Source organism: Malaya genurostris, chromosome 2 (assembly GCF_030247185.1).
Source record: "Malaya genurostris strain Urasoe2022 chromosome 2, Malgen_1.1, whole genome shotgun sequence".
Taxonomy (NCBI): domain Eukaryota; kingdom Metazoa; phylum Arthropoda; class Insecta; order Diptera; family Culicidae; genus Malaya; species Malaya genurostris.
In genome coordinates, this window is record NC_080571.1 from 319,160,241 (window position 1) to 319,176,011 (window position 15,771).

Genomic DNA, 15,771 nt, shown 5'->3' on the forward strand with positions numbered 1-15,771 from the left:
CTTGAAAGAATAACCGAAATCGGTTTGTTTGACCGTCTACTGATAAAAACTATCAATTGGAGAGATTTGAGGTCGATTAATTTCTAAATTTTTTAAGGTTTTTCCCCATTTTCATTGATGGTATACAATTTTTAACACACTTTACCCTATATTTCTGGATCCGGAAGTCGGATCCGCATGAAATTCAGGTATTACGTATGGGACCACAGGACCTTTCATTTGAATCTAAGTTTGTGAAAATCGGTCACGCCATCTATGAGAAAAGTTAAAACACATATTTTCTTTTTTTTTGCACATTTTACCCCATAACTCCCGAACCGGAAGTCGGATCCAAATGATATTCAGGAATTTTGTATGGGACCTAAAGACCTTTCATTTGAATCTAAGTTTTTGAAAATCGGTTCTGCCATCTCTGAGAAAAGTTAGTGCACTTATTTTCACAATTTTTTGCACATTTTACCCCATATTTCCGGATCCGGAAGTCGGATCCAAATAATATTCAGGAATTTTTTATGGGACCACAAGACCTTTCATTTAAATCTAAGTTTGTGAAAATCGGTTCAGCCATCTCCGAGAAAAGTTAGTGCAAAAAAACGTTACATACAGACATTTTGCGTAATCGACGAACTGAGTCGAATGGTATATGACACTCGGCCCTCCGGGCTTCGGTTCAAAAGTCGGTTTTCACAGTGATTGCATAACCTTTCTATATGAGAAAGGCAAAAACCCAGGAGGGGAAAAAACCAGTCAAACTAATATTTATATTTAGAGAAAATCGCCGAACCGCAAACAAATGGCCAAAGCACGGTGACCAGCACAGCACAAATTGCCTACAAGAGTATTGGAGCACAACACCTACCTTGATCAATCGCACAACCAGAGGTGCGCCCAACCACCCGCAACACCGCAAAAGAACCGCGCGGAACCTATCGATAAAAAAAACGTGAACCGGCAAGATAGCAACTAGAATATTAGCCCACTAAATCCACTTCCACTACTGCTTCAAACAACCCGTAAAAGAATACGCACTAACACGCTTACTGACTGTTAACAGCACGCGCCCAGCTAGAATCTTCTGCAATTAGTTTTAGTTAGTCTGAGCAGCTTATGACTTTTCTTGTGTGTTAGTTTGAAACTGAAATAGATCACATTCATTTTTCAATCAAAAATGATTTCATACTTCGTACTGCTACAATTGCAGGAGTTTCTCTACACATCAAACCCAAGCACACGCAGCGATGTTACCACCATGGATGACGAAACCTACGTGAAACTCGATTACAAATCCTTGCCGGGACCACAATATTATACGGTGCGAGAAGGGCAAGCGTTTAACCAGTCCGAGACATCGATTGAAGTCGAAAAATTTGGTAAGAAAGCTATGGTCTGGCAAGCAATTTGTAGCTGTGGTAAGATTTCGAAACCCTTCATCACCACTGCTTCAATGAATGATTACAAAAACGACTTCTACCCATGATTCGAAGCCACATGGATCCTGTTGTCTTCTGGCCAGATCTTGCTTCTTGCCACTACTCGAATGGTATACTACCAAAAATGTCGTGCCAAAAGACATGAATCCATCAAATTGCCCACAACTTCGACCAATTGAGGAATTTTGGGCATTAACGAAGGCACATCTTAGGAAACATGTCTCGGCAGTCGAAACCATTCAACAGTTCGAAAAAAATTGGAAAAACGTGTCAAAATTTGTCGTCGAGAAGTCTGTACGGATTTTAATGAGGAACGTTCGCAAGAAGGTGCGCCAGCTAGTCTACAATGGCTAAGTAGCGTCCATACTTTCTGGGACAGTGTTTAATTCTTGTCCAATAGTGCCAAGATGTAAGTGCCGCACGATGTCCGTTTTTGACGCGGTGGGGTTTCATTCTTTGAACGTGCATACTTCTGAACGGAGATGTTTCACTGTTTTTGTCATCACGGTTAGAGTTCGACTGATAGAGCTGTCAATTATTGTCATGAGTTACTATGATTGATGCTTAACGCTCGTATCCGTACTTTATTTTACAGTTTTGTACTGTATTTTTACCCAAATACTGCGTACAGCTGTATATTCATTTATACTGTACACCCAAACCTCCATTTACGAACCTTATATATGTATGTATGTATGCTTACACACTCACTCGCTTGCGTATATGTGTATATATTTATACATATAAATGATCGCTTTTACTTCACCAATATTTATATATATTAGGAAATACAAATATTTGCACACATGCGTACGTATAATAATACATATATACATATATAAGTTAGGTAAATGGAGGTTTGGGTGTATTTTTACACTGAAACGTACTGTACTACACAACAGAATTTTAAACCTTTAACGCATCGAGTTTCGAATTGTGGTTGTACAAAACGTCAGAAAGGACAGGGACAACACGTAGCGAAAGTGAAGGTGAATGGCTAAAGTACATACAAACAACTTTTTTTTCATAAATCATTCTTAATCAGAACGCGCCACAACAATTTAGCGAAATTTCGATGATTAAAAAAAATGTCTCAACCAAGAAGAATCATACGCTTATGGTTTATGAATTCGTGCATTTTTTTTAGTTTTTGTTGAACTTTAAAATGCTCTATAAAGGAAATAAAAAATAGAGATTATAAAAATAAATCATTTAAAAATTATTTGCTTTTAATGATTCGTCTTGTTAAAGCGTAGAGCCGTGTTGAGCTAGTTTTACATTTGTTTAATATCTAACGAGGAAACCAGATTTAAAAAATGATATGCGAAAACAACTGTGTGATGAACACCGCAAAAAACCGCTACCAGAGAGACGGGACTCGAACCCGTAGCTAGCTCCTATCCGGGGAAATCGTTTTGCCAATTAAGCTACGCTGCATGTGAAACACACGAAAAAACAGACTAATTGAGGGCTGAAACAACTGGTGGAGAGGTTGCTATAGAGAAAAGACTACAAATGAACGCCGTGGTGCCCGAGCACAGCTGAACATGTTCGGTTCATTTGTTCAGTTAGACTGTTTCCAAATATATTATATATCAATATGGATCACTTTAACGAATTCAATACAAATCGAAAAAGACATAACTGTAACACCATCTCGTGACGAATAAGGCTATTAGTTCCGTTATGTTTCATAGTTTGCGTTAAGCGTGCACCTAGAAGTGAAATATCGAAAATAATAGAGCAGGATGCCCACATCGAGGTGTGAACATGCTGAAAAGACGGAACCTATAGGCTGTGAAGGCAATGTTTGGCAGATCACTTCTGATATAAAGAACAAAATTAAAATGAAATGAACGGTGTATTAAAAGTAACTTCGATTGCGATATTTTTTTCATTGCGTTCATGACAATGAATTTAAATATTCTGCACATTATCTTTTCTCTCAGTGAAAGTTAGAATGTAAAGGAAAATTGTCATTTTTATAAATTGTCTATGAATCAAAAGTGCATATACTAAGTGATCTGCCCCTTGTTGTGAACTGTTTTGTAAAATAGTTTAAACTTTTAGTCAAAATTTGAAATTTCTATGTTTATTTTCTAAAAAATAGTTGAATTTCATTCAACAGACGAACCATTCCAAAATTCGACAAATAGAAAGTTTGTTTAGCACTGAAAAAATGTTAATAAATAGTATGATAAGTGCAATACAGTAAGAAAAAGAACAAGTTATACTTATTACTTTAACTTCAATTGATAGCTCTTGTTGAGACGAATTACGGTTTTTTTATCATCGTAAGATGCTGATCAAATTTATTTGCTTTTGTTTTTTATTCACTATTTTTAGAAAAATGTGTACTGTAAAATGCACTGGTTTTCTTGATTTTTAAGTCAAATGTACTGTTTTTTGAAAGAAAAAAAAATATACGAGGGTTTTTGATGCTGCATGGGTAGTTTCGTCAGTGCGGGTAATTTAGTGGAGGAGTTTTGCTTAAATATTGGCGTCTATGCTATGTGAACTGCAAAGTTATCTTATGTACACGAAATTGTCGTGTCTGTTAGGTGAGGTCATGAAAATGACTTGGAAAACTGGAAAAATCAGACCAATAGTAGAGTTTTCTGCTACTAATCAGCTCTATCTCCTCGAATCGATGCGTGAAAATATTACCAAGTAATATGAGAATGAAATCAAAAGCCTGTTCATAATTGATAAAACAACTAGTTATCAAAACCTGGCCACAGTTGTTATAATTTTATTTGTCGTATTTCGAATTTACAGCTCTATACAGAAACAAGAGAGACAAGTCAGTCAATCTTTTATTACCGCTTTATTAAAAAAAAACATTCAGTTCAACAACTGAAAATCAACCTGATTTAATCTATCTAGTGGAGTAATGATGCCTTTCTCATATCTCTTACAATCTCATATAAAAATGTTTGGTATTCTTAAAAAAAGTTCTGTCCATAAACTAGTACAACCTATAGAGTGAAACAGTACTCAGGTCGGCTAGGCCATCTCTGAGTAAACGAAGTGAGTTCCACTATTGTAGGTACTTCCGAAACCGGAATTTGGGTACCGGTATGATCTAAGTTTTTTCGAGAAAAGTGACTGGGATCCATTTTTGAGTCTATGACTACAGTCTCCGGTCGTTAATCAAAAACCGGGAGCCAGGAAAACTCGTCTACTGACAAAAAAGGTATCAAATTTTTAACACAGTTAACGCTGGAATTCCAGAACCGGATGAAATTTTGTATGGGACTACGAGACCTTTCATTTGTACAGGGTGATTTTTTAAGAGCTTGAGAACTTTTTTAAACAATAAAACGCATAAAATTTGCAAAATCTCATCGGTTCTTTATTTTAAACGTTAGATTGGTACATGACATTTACTTTTTGAAGATAATTTCATTTAAATGTTGACCGCGGCTGCGATTTAGGTGGTTCATTCGGAAAGTCCGCTTTTTTATCGACAAATTTTGTTCAGCGATGAGGCTCATTTCTGGTTGAATGGCTACGTAAATAAGCAAAATTGCCGCATTTGGAGTGAAGAGCAACAAGAAGCCGTTCAAGAACTGCCCATGCATCCCGAAAAATGCACTGTTTGGTGTGGTTTGTACGCTGGTGGAATCATTGGACCGTATTTTTTCAAAGATGCTGTTGGACGCAACGTTACAGTGAATGGCGATCGCTATCGTTCGATGCTAACAAACTTTTTGTTGCCAAAAATGGAAGAACTGAACTTGGTTGACATGTGGTTTCAACAAGATGGCGCTACATGCCACACAGCTCGCGATTCTATGGCCATTTTGAGGGAAAACTTCGGAGAACAATTCATCTCAAGAAATGGACCGGTAAGTTGGCCACCAAGATCATGCGATTTGACGCCTTTAGACTATTTTTTGTGGGGCTACGTCAAGTCTAAAGTCTACAGAAATAAGCCAGTAACTATTCCAGCTTTGGAAGACAACATTTCCGAAGAAATTCGGGCTATTCCGGCCGAAATGCTCGAAAAAGTTGCCCAAAATTGGACTTTCCGAATGGACCACCTAAGACGCAGCCGCGGTCAACATTTAAATGAAATTATCTTCAAAAAGTAAATGTCATGTACCAATCTAACGTTTAAAATAAAGAACCGATGAGATTTTGCAAATTTTATGCATTTTATTGTTTAAAAAAGTTCACAAGCTCTTAAAAAATCACCCTGTACATAGGTTTGTTGCAACAGGTTACGCCATCTATGAGAAAAAATAGCAAGCAATTTGAAAAATGGATTTTTTCACTGATTACACTGTAATTTCGGAACCGAAAGTCGGATCAAAATAATATTCAGGAACTTTGTATGGGATGATTGTACCTTTCATTTCAATCTAAGGTTTTGAGAATTGGGTTAACCGTCTCAGAGAAAAGTTGGTGCACTAATGTTCTTCTTTTGTACATATCACCCTGTAATTCCGGAACCAAAAGTCGGATTCGAATAAATTTCAAATACTTTGTGTGGGGTTACAAGACCTTTCATTTGAATTGAAATTAATAAAAAGTGAGCGCAAAAATTTTACATACATACATACACACATACAGATATTTTGCGCAGTAGACGAACTGAGTCGAATGGTATATAACACTCGGCCCTCTGGGCCTTGGTTCAAAAATCGGGTTTCACAGTGGTTGCATAATCTTTCTATATGGGAAAGGCAAAAAGGTACAAACCGATTTTTTAAATTTCAAAACCGATTCATAGAAAAAAAAAACACTATTTGGCTTTATCTCAAGACAGGTCATTATGTTCGTAACAACCGTTCATACACTGCAAGATAAGCAATTCTAGAGAGAAACTGTTTTTCTGACAACAAAGTTTTCTTAAATTGAAACAGTATCTAACGAGGAAAACAACTTTTAGAAAAGGCATGCTAATACAACTATGAAACGAAACCTGCGAAAAAGCTACAGAGATGAGACTCAAACCTGAGACTCCTGAGATCTAAAGAAATCATTTCGCCAAATCAAGTACCCTGCGATGCGACGTGTAGTGATTGCTGGCGGAGCACAACTAAACATGCTCGGCTCTTATGCTGGATTATGTAATTTTAGTATTTTTCACTTGCAGGGTTGTCTAAGTGGCAAAACGATTTCCCCGAATAGGAGCACTTCGGCTCAACTAACCGAACATTTGAACACCCAAAACGTCGAATTGACGGCCACCCGCCGTATAGTCCTGACTTGGCACCTAACGACTTCTATTTGTTCCTTTTCCGTGAAAAACAAACTGCTTGGAGAACGATTCACTCCTGAAGAAGTTATTGAAGGGTTGAACAAATCATGTCTTAGAGGCACCTCGAGAAGAGTGAGAAAAATGTTATGAAAATAAGTTACAGCGTTTGCCAGGGAAAGATTTTGAAAAACAATAATACATTTTCCGATCAAATATAATGCTGTTTTAATTTTTAGGCTAAATACATAAGTAACAACCCTCGTACACGGCTCTTCACTCTCTTATGAAATACTAAAGAACAATAAAAATTCTTGATTTGTAAAGGCAGTAGTAGAACATATATGATAATTTTAGCTTTCTTGCTTTAAATTATTCTTAAGTAGAAAGCCTGTTCAATCTTTCTGAATATCGACACTTGAACTGAAGTCCGGAGATATATGAGGCACATCCAGAAAGTAAGTGGAACTCTCGCAACTCTACAATACTTTTTCGATATGATGGCAGCACTGCTGCGTCATCTAACGAGACCAATTTGAGGTTAGTGTTTTGAAAACTCTCGACGCAGCAGCATCTCTCGCGAAAAATGTCGATCGTATGTCCTGCTAAGTGCGAAATTTGCGTCGTCACTCGCAACCTCGTTGCGAAGGGAGGAGCTCCTGTGGGACGCTAAAAAATTGAAAAATACGAATAAATGGAAGGGCATGGTGACGAAGGCAGTCTGCCTGCTACATGACAATGCCAGACCTCACATGGCCAACGCCACTCCTGGACTCTTTTGGATTGGACGTTTTGAATCATCCCCCGTATTGTCCTGTTCTGACCCCTTCAGATTTCCATTTCTTACTTTCTGGACATGCCCCTCGTACTACTTAAATCACAGTCCGCTGAAATCAAAAAGTGTGGTTTGGGTTTAAAAATTTTCACACCCAACCATCCCTAGGTTGCAGGTGCGCGTATGTGTCCATGTGTAGTAAAAATGTGTCCGAGACTGGCATAGCGACACCTTTCACGTAGTCCATTTACAACCTGAAAATATACGTTTGTTTATCTAGAAGATGATAAAATCATCTTATATCAAAGTCAACTAATTCATTTGTAGCAACCATTGAAGGAAAATTGATCATATTTTGAGATTAGGCACGAGTCGTAATTTTCCATCATGACACGGTCCCAATCGGTAAAAAACTATAGGCTAATAGGGGATGGGAGTTTTTAGCTTACCCATCTTATACGTCTAAATAAAGAGTAACAGATGTATTTTGGCCCACTTTAGGATTGATTTTATTTTGGCCCACTTTGTACAAATATCCACCAAATGTTGAATATATCTTTGAAAAACCCTTCCGCAATAGGTAATTTAATATGATAGGCATCAAATTGATGCAACATGGGTTACTTAACATGGATAAAATCCGATAAAATCGATAAAGTTTGTTAGGTGGGCCAAAATATATGAAGTGACCAAAATACCTCTGTTACCCTACTACTTCCCAACTGCCCAAATATTGTTACATACACTCGAATTGACTCGAAAGGCATGTTTTTTCCAGTCCGGCAGCCGAATTCCGGTGACAAATGAAATTTTTAACAATTTTATTATAGAGAAGAAAATCTTAAAATGTCTTTCTCTTCGCAAAGTTGTGTTTTCTTCCCAACGAATTTAGCAGCTGTGCTTCGGTCTGATTATTTTTGAAGGAAAAGAAAATTGTAGAGTCTATTTTCTTAATTTGGAACTCCCATCAAGTTCAAGAAGCGAAACAAAATAGTAATAAACAGACAGAAATTAAATTGATATAACCTGTTCGGTAGGATTTGTGTTGGAGATGAATTTTCCAAAATTTTAATCCGTGAACTGCCATATTTGTGGAGTTGGGGTGGTTCCTCTGAATTATATTCTAGTTTTCAATTTTCATTCTATTTAAATCAGGAATATTTTAGGTATTATGGGAAACTTTTCCGTTTTGCCTTTCTCATATAGAAAGGTTATGCAATCACTGTGAAAACCGACTTTTGAACCGAGGCCCGGAGGGCCGAGTGTCGTATACTATTCGACTCAGTTCGTCGAGTACGCCAAATGTCTGTGTGTGTGTGTATGTGCGTATGTGCGTATGTGTGTATGTAACGTTTTTTTTTTGCACTAACTTTTCTCGGAGATGGCTGAACTGATATTCACAAACTTAGATTCAAATGAAAGGTCTTGTGGTCCCATGGAAAATTCTTGAATATTATTTGAATCCGACTTCCGATTCGGGTGGTATGGGATAAAATGTGCAAAAAAAGAAAATATGTGTTCTAACTTTTCTCATAGATGGCGCAACCGATTTTCACAAACTTAGATTCAAATGAAAGGTCCTGTGGTCCCATGCGTAATTCCTGAATTTCATGCGGATCCGACTTCCGGATCCGGAAATATAGGGTAAAGTGTGTTAAAAATTTTATACCATCACTGAAAATGGGGAAAAACCTTAAAATGTTTTCTAAATCGACCTCAAATCTTTTCAAATCGATAGTTTTTATCAGTAGACGGTCAAACAAACCTATTTCGGTTATTCTTTTAAGAATCGAAGAAAATTATTTTGAAGAATACCGCAGTTTTATATATGATAGTATGATTCATATGAGAAAGGCATCATTACATCACTAGGTGAATTAAAACAGGTTTTTTCATATTTTTTCAAAATGTATTTCACCTAAAAAAACGTTTAAAATTTTAGATTTGTTGTTATTTGCACTTACAATTTTTGTACCACTCCAGATATTACATAAAAAATAAATCATTTATGAGTACATTACGCTGTATTATTTTCAGATTTTAAAATAATGTGGACAGGTATTGTATCAGACTTTAAAAAAAAATCAATCGAAAAACCATGCTTCTCCATCAAGTTATCATCATATGGAGACGCATAGTACTTAGTTCTGAAATCATACACCGCTCACCTTCAGAACTAAATACGATGCGTTTTCATCTACAACTTGAGTTCAGGTCTTGGGTATTGAAGTAATTAATAATGATAAAAGAAATTCATCCATAATGTTGCTTACACACGCCCCCACACCTGACTCGATTTGCCTAGTAATAATGTAGAGAATGCACAAGTGAGCATGTGTTTTAGCGGACGGTTGTAATTCATAAAGTAGGCCCACTGAGGAAGGAACATAAATTAGAGCTAATAAAAGTGAATGAAATCTTCATTGGCTTAAGCCGCTGTCTTGAACAGTTTTTTTGGTGTCTGAGAATACTTTTTTCTGCGAAAGAACTATATATTTAATGTTCTTCAGAGATTTTACTCAATAAAAATAAATAATAATAAAAATTATAATAAAAATGTGAGATTAAAACAGACAGTGTATTTCTTGATTTATTTGATTTGAATACAATATATATAAAAACCTGTCTTAATCCACCTAGTGGTGTAATGATGCCTTTCTCATATTACTTATTTTTCCGAAAATTTCACTGGAAGATTCTGTCAACAAATTTTGTTTTCTATCTTGAGTAAAATAAGAAACTTTCTTTGGGTATAAACTAACATAACCTTTTCAATTTGTAAACAGTTATATCAAGTTATTAAGAATTTTAATTTATTTAGCATCGTCGCACTAAATGATTGAACACATTTCGCTTAATAGATCTAGATCGGAAGTCGGACCCGGATGAAATTAAACAGCAACCTATGAGACTGATGATTGTGGGAATCGATCAAATCATCTCTGAGAAAATTGAGTGAATCTCGTTCTAGAGTTTTTGACCACTATTTCCATTATTTGGAACCAGAATAGCCGAAGTCGGTTCGTTCAGTAAGTAACTAATATAGCCTAAAAATTGAATCAGTTTTGAGCCAAATCTAGAAGAATTTTACCATTTCTTGCATCGTCGCTCTAAATCACGGTGTGCAATTTTAAACACACTTTACCATATGGAAGCATGATAAAATTTAATAGCAACCTTTGGGACTATGACATTTTTTATTTTACATACATTGCTTAGCTTGATGAACTGTGTCGAATGATATAGAAAACTTAGCCTTTTGGGAAAATTCTAGCCAATTTTTCAAGAGATTGCATAAACTTTCTTTATAAGAAAGGCAATAAATGTAGCATCGTTATAACACTAACAAGTGAGTACAAATTGAAGAAAAATTTACATTTTTTTCACCTAAAAAATATAAACTTGAATGTGGCAACCCTGCACGCTATACGAAATTGAACAAAGCATGCTGCGAACGAAGCAAAGCCGCACGTACAGTCGCGTCCTAGTTTTGCATCGTCATGACGATTTGAATATTTTGACACTCATCTCCGTATAATTTCGGAACCGGAAGTCGAATCAGGATGAAATTGCACAGCATGTTTAAAGATAATAAGAGCTTCAATTTGAATCATGATTCGTCGAAATCGGCTTAACCGTTGCTGAGAAATCGAATTGAGTTCCGTTTTTTGGAGATTTTCTTCACTTTCATCGGTGCTATCGGAATCGGAAACCGGGGACTAGTTGTCCCAAAGTAGTTTTATATATTCACTAACTAACAAGATTTGCCAACTAGATGAATTTAGCAGTAAGTTTTATATAAATTACGATGGCACCTCGTTTCGCCATCGCTTGAGAAAAAATACTCATGAAATTTTTCACTAATCGCACTGCAATACCGGAACCGGAAGTCGGATCTAAATCTACTTTTCGAGGACTTTTTAAAAAATTTTGAGACCTTTTAATTGCTTCTTTGTTTGTAAAAATTGGTTAAGAAAATTGAGTGCGCATTTTTTAATAAATTTGCACATATTTCCTTGTAATTCCGGAACCGGAAGTCGATTTCAAATGAAACTCAGGAAAATTATATGAGGCAATACGACCTTTGATTTGAATCTAAGTTTGTGAAAATCGGTCACGCCATATCTGAGAAACGTGTGTGACTATTTTTCCTTTTTTTGGTGCATATCACCCTGTAACTCCGGAACCGGAAGTCGGATCCAATTGAACCTCAGGAGCTTTGTAAGGGACCTTAAGACTTTTCATTTGAATCTAAGTTTGTGCAAATCGGTTCAGCCATCTCTGAGAAAATTGAGTGACATTTTTTGTCACACACACACAGACATTTTGTGATCTCGACGAACATAGTCGAATGGTATATGACACTCTGCCCTCCGGGCCTCGATTGTAAAGTCAGTTTTCACAGCGATTGCATAACCTTTCTATATGAGAAAGGCAAAAAGAAGTAAAACGGATTACAAATAGAAACTTTAAACCGTATACTAAAAACTAAATATTTATCAATTAATTAGTTCAGATTCATGTCCTCAATAATTCCTTATGAATTACAACCGTCAGCTGGCACACATGTTCACTAGTGCATGATAATTTGATGGAGACGCATGGCTTTTCGATTGATTTATTTTTCTAAAAGTCTGATATAATAATTTTGAACATTTTTTTGCATGAGATACATTTTGAAAATATCTGAAAAAATATCAGAAATGTTTCTCATAATACGAAAAATATTCCTGTTTTTTACATTTGTTTTTCTAAAGAGGATTTGCAAAATTTAAGCCTAACTCCACGAATAGGGCAGTTAAAGACCATTACTACATTGTCACGGACAGTCTAAGCTCAATAGAAGCTCTCCGGGCAATGAAGCCAGGAAAGTATCCCCCATATTTCCTGGGGAAAATACGGGAACACTTGCGAACTTTATCTGAACGGTCTTATTTGATATCGTTAGTCTGGGTCCCTTCGCATTGTTCCATTCCAGGCAATGAAAAGGCAGACTCATTGGCTAAGGTGGGCGCATTAGAAGGTGATATTTATGAAAGACCAATCTGCTTCAATGAATTTTTCAGTATCTCTCGTCAGAAAACTCTCGAAAGTTGGCAAACTTCATGGAGCAATGGCGAACTGGGACGATGGCTGCATTCCATTATCCCTAGGGTATCGACGAAACCTTGGTTCAGGGGGATGAACGTGAGTCGCGATTTCATTCGTGTTATGTCGCGGCTCATGTCAAATCACTACACTTTCAACGCACATCTCCGGCGTGTTGGGCTTGCGGAGAGCGGTCTCTGCACCTGTGGCGACGGTTATCAGGACATCGAGCATGTCGTTTGGTCGTGCGTGGAGTATCGTGACGCCAGGTCGAAGCTACTGGAGTCCCTTAGGGCCCGAGGTAGACCGCCTGAGGTTCCGGTTCGGGATGTGTTGGCGAGTCGGGATAGTTTATATATGCTTTTCATATACCAGTACCTTAAACACATTGATATACAAGTGTAATGTATTATCCCTCGTTAAGAAAGTATAAACTCCACCTACAGGTTCGACACTAACATCCGCCTGATTCTCTCGATCCCCGTCCCTGTCCACCATCTTCATTGGAACTAACAAGATCTTTTTTTGTCACTAACTTTTTCGTTATCCCTTCCCTGTCTCTTCACCATCTCGATGGCAACTAATTAGATCTTTATCGTTTTCAAACATTTTGTTCCCACATCCCTTTTTTACCCCGTTTCCACAATATTTACTTTTTTTTTTTCATTCTCTTCCGTAACATCACCATCATCGTCCACGGAAGGCCGCCCCAGTCGAAAACCAGCACGCGGGCCACCCGCCGGGCCTTCGTAGCCTGGGGGTGTTTCCCGCGGACCCACACGGACCGAATGATGCGGCCAACATGGATCTTCGCCAACGGCATATGGAAGACCCTCATGCAATATTCAATTCACCGGCCACTACCGATCGCTTCTCGAGAATCCGCTACCGCTACATTACATAATGATACTATTCTAGTTTTAAGTTAGTCGTAATTAAGATTAGTAAATACCCTTGGCATCTTAGAGCTTAAGCAGTGTGCCTTAAAAATTATATTATAATATTGAATAGGGCAGTTAAAGGGTTAAAATTGTGAGAAAATCATCTCCAATACAGTTTTTATATGCAAACCCGGCTACATCCTTTGAGTACTTATCCGTTAGCCGGTCGCAAGAAAAAATATGCCTAGTGCAGCATCCCCGGATCGCGTTGGCCTGCGTTCTTAACTAAAGTGAATGCACCTAGTTCTGGGCAGACTGGGGAAATGGAGAGGAATAATAATAACAGGTTGATGCTAATATCCTTAAAAATCGGAGCAGCTTAGGGCATATTCAGTAGTGTTCTAGTTTTAGATGCATAATTTATGTCAGTTACAAAATTTAAATCTGGATTTTATAACAAGAAAAACTGGTCGCTTCAGCAGTGTTTTACTCGTGTTTCAAATATACAAAAAAATAAAAATAGAACGGCATCGTAGACTAGTTTTAAATTTGACAGAAGAACTGGTCGAATAAATAAAACTAGAACGGCTTGCTGAGGATACGTTTGTTCCAGTTTCTGTTTTATTATAAATCTTCCATACAGAACTTCTAGCTGCTGAATTTGCTCTTAATTTTCTTTTGGCCAATAGTTCCACCTTTTTTTTACAAATACTTTTGCGCAAATAAAGCATCCATTTCTCCTACTCGATAGTTTCTGAAAAATTTGGATGAGTTTTATCACTAAATGAATTTATTTTCAGAATATTTTTCGCAAAGAAAGAGTTGAAGAAAAAAATTGTCAAAAAATCTCTCCTTTCTCCGGAATTCCAAATTAAGAAAATTGGTGAAATCTCTATGCAAATTTCTTTTCTTCCAAAAATTTTTCCTACCGGAATTCGGTTGCAAAACTCGAAAATCATAAGGAAGATGAATAACTGTTGAAATCTTCGCTGGAATAGAAAAGCTATGATTGGAAGATAAAATTATCTATAGTAAATTAAAAGAAACGTACTATAAACCTGTTGCCCAAATAGGGACCAACTTTTCATCTGTCCAGAAATTAATTTTAAACGGCACTGGGCGATTCGAAAACGTTTCATGTAGCCACATGTAAAAAAGGGTTCGCTTATCGAAAAGCGTGTGTTGTTATTTATGTAACAGTACAAGTGTTTCGAAGTTTTTTTTAAGCAGAAAGATTTTCTGTGCTCGTTCTAAAAAATATTTTATACTATAATTTTGTTGTTGTTTCTTTTTCATTGATTTGTGGTCCAGAAATCGATTACAGGTAGGCTGCTTGAAAAACGATCGTCTTAGTTGTATCAAGCTAACCTCTCAAATTGACAATTTTTTACCATATTTAATGTTGACCTATACGCAAAGAGTTCGTTTATTTTATGATGATCATAAGTGACACAAATGCTTGAATGAGACACATTTTCTAAAACGATAACGTTGATGAAAACTTGTTCAAACCGGAAAAATTAAAACGGATTAATAATGAGCAACCCACTTATTCGAGCACTGGTAAAGTGAAGTTCCTTAATTGCTCTAAAGGAAGATCAGTAGCGATGAGATTTTTTTTCCCACGGTTTTAACTGCGTGCACCTCGTACCGATATCAATTAAAATGAGCAACTTACTTCCCGAGACATCCTTCTGTACACAAGTGGCCACAAACTCGAGTAATAGCAGAGTGACGATTCGCAGCACCGGAAGGGCCATCGCAGCAACTGTCGCCGATGTTTCCTTCTCGCAGAAAGGGGTCACAATTTCTCAGGTCGATTAAGACGCAGCAATTAAATCAGCACCCGCACTGTGTTCCAATTGCCAAAAACTGGTGGCGCGACACACTCAGGAAAATTATATGAGGCAATACGACCTTTGATTTGAATCTAAGTTTGTGAAAATCGGTCACGCCATATCTGAGAAACGTGTGTGACTATTTTTCCTTTTTTTGGTGCATATCACCCTGTAACTCCGGAACCGGAAGTCGGATCCAATTGAACCTCAGGAGCTTTGTAAGGGACCTTAAGACTTTTCATTTGAATCTAAGTTTGTGCAAATCGGTTCAGCCATCTCTGAGAAAATTGAGTGACATTTTTTGTCACACACACACAGACATTTTGTGATCTCGACGAACATAGTCGAATGGTATATGACACTCTGCCCTCCGGGCCTCGATTGTAAAGTCAGTTTTCACAGCGATTGCATAACCTTTCTATATGAGAAAGGCAAAAAGAAGTAAAACGGATTACAAATAGAAACTTTAAACCGTATACTAAAAACTAAATATTTATCAATTAATTAGTTCAGATTCATGTCCTCAATAATTCCTTATGAATTACAACCGTCA

At 37.0% G+C, this 15,771-nt stretch overlaps 1 protein-coding gene across 1 annotated transcript in view; it reads right to left on the bottom strand.

Annotated features, from left to right (window-relative positions):
- The window catches only part of LOC131431256 (neurotrimin-like), a 75,504-nt gene extending 60,216 nt beyond the window's left edge, over positions 1 to 15,288 (bottom strand). Inside the window, exon 1 of the mRNA XM_058596863.1 lies at positions 15,059 to 15,288. Within this exon, the coding sequence (XP_058452846.1) occupies positions 15,059 to 15,140 (82 nt within the window). The 5' untranslated portion in view covers positions 15,141 to 15,288. The remainder of the gene's footprint in view (positions 1 to 15,058) is intronic.
- Positions 15,289 to 15,771: the final 483 nt, after the last annotated feature.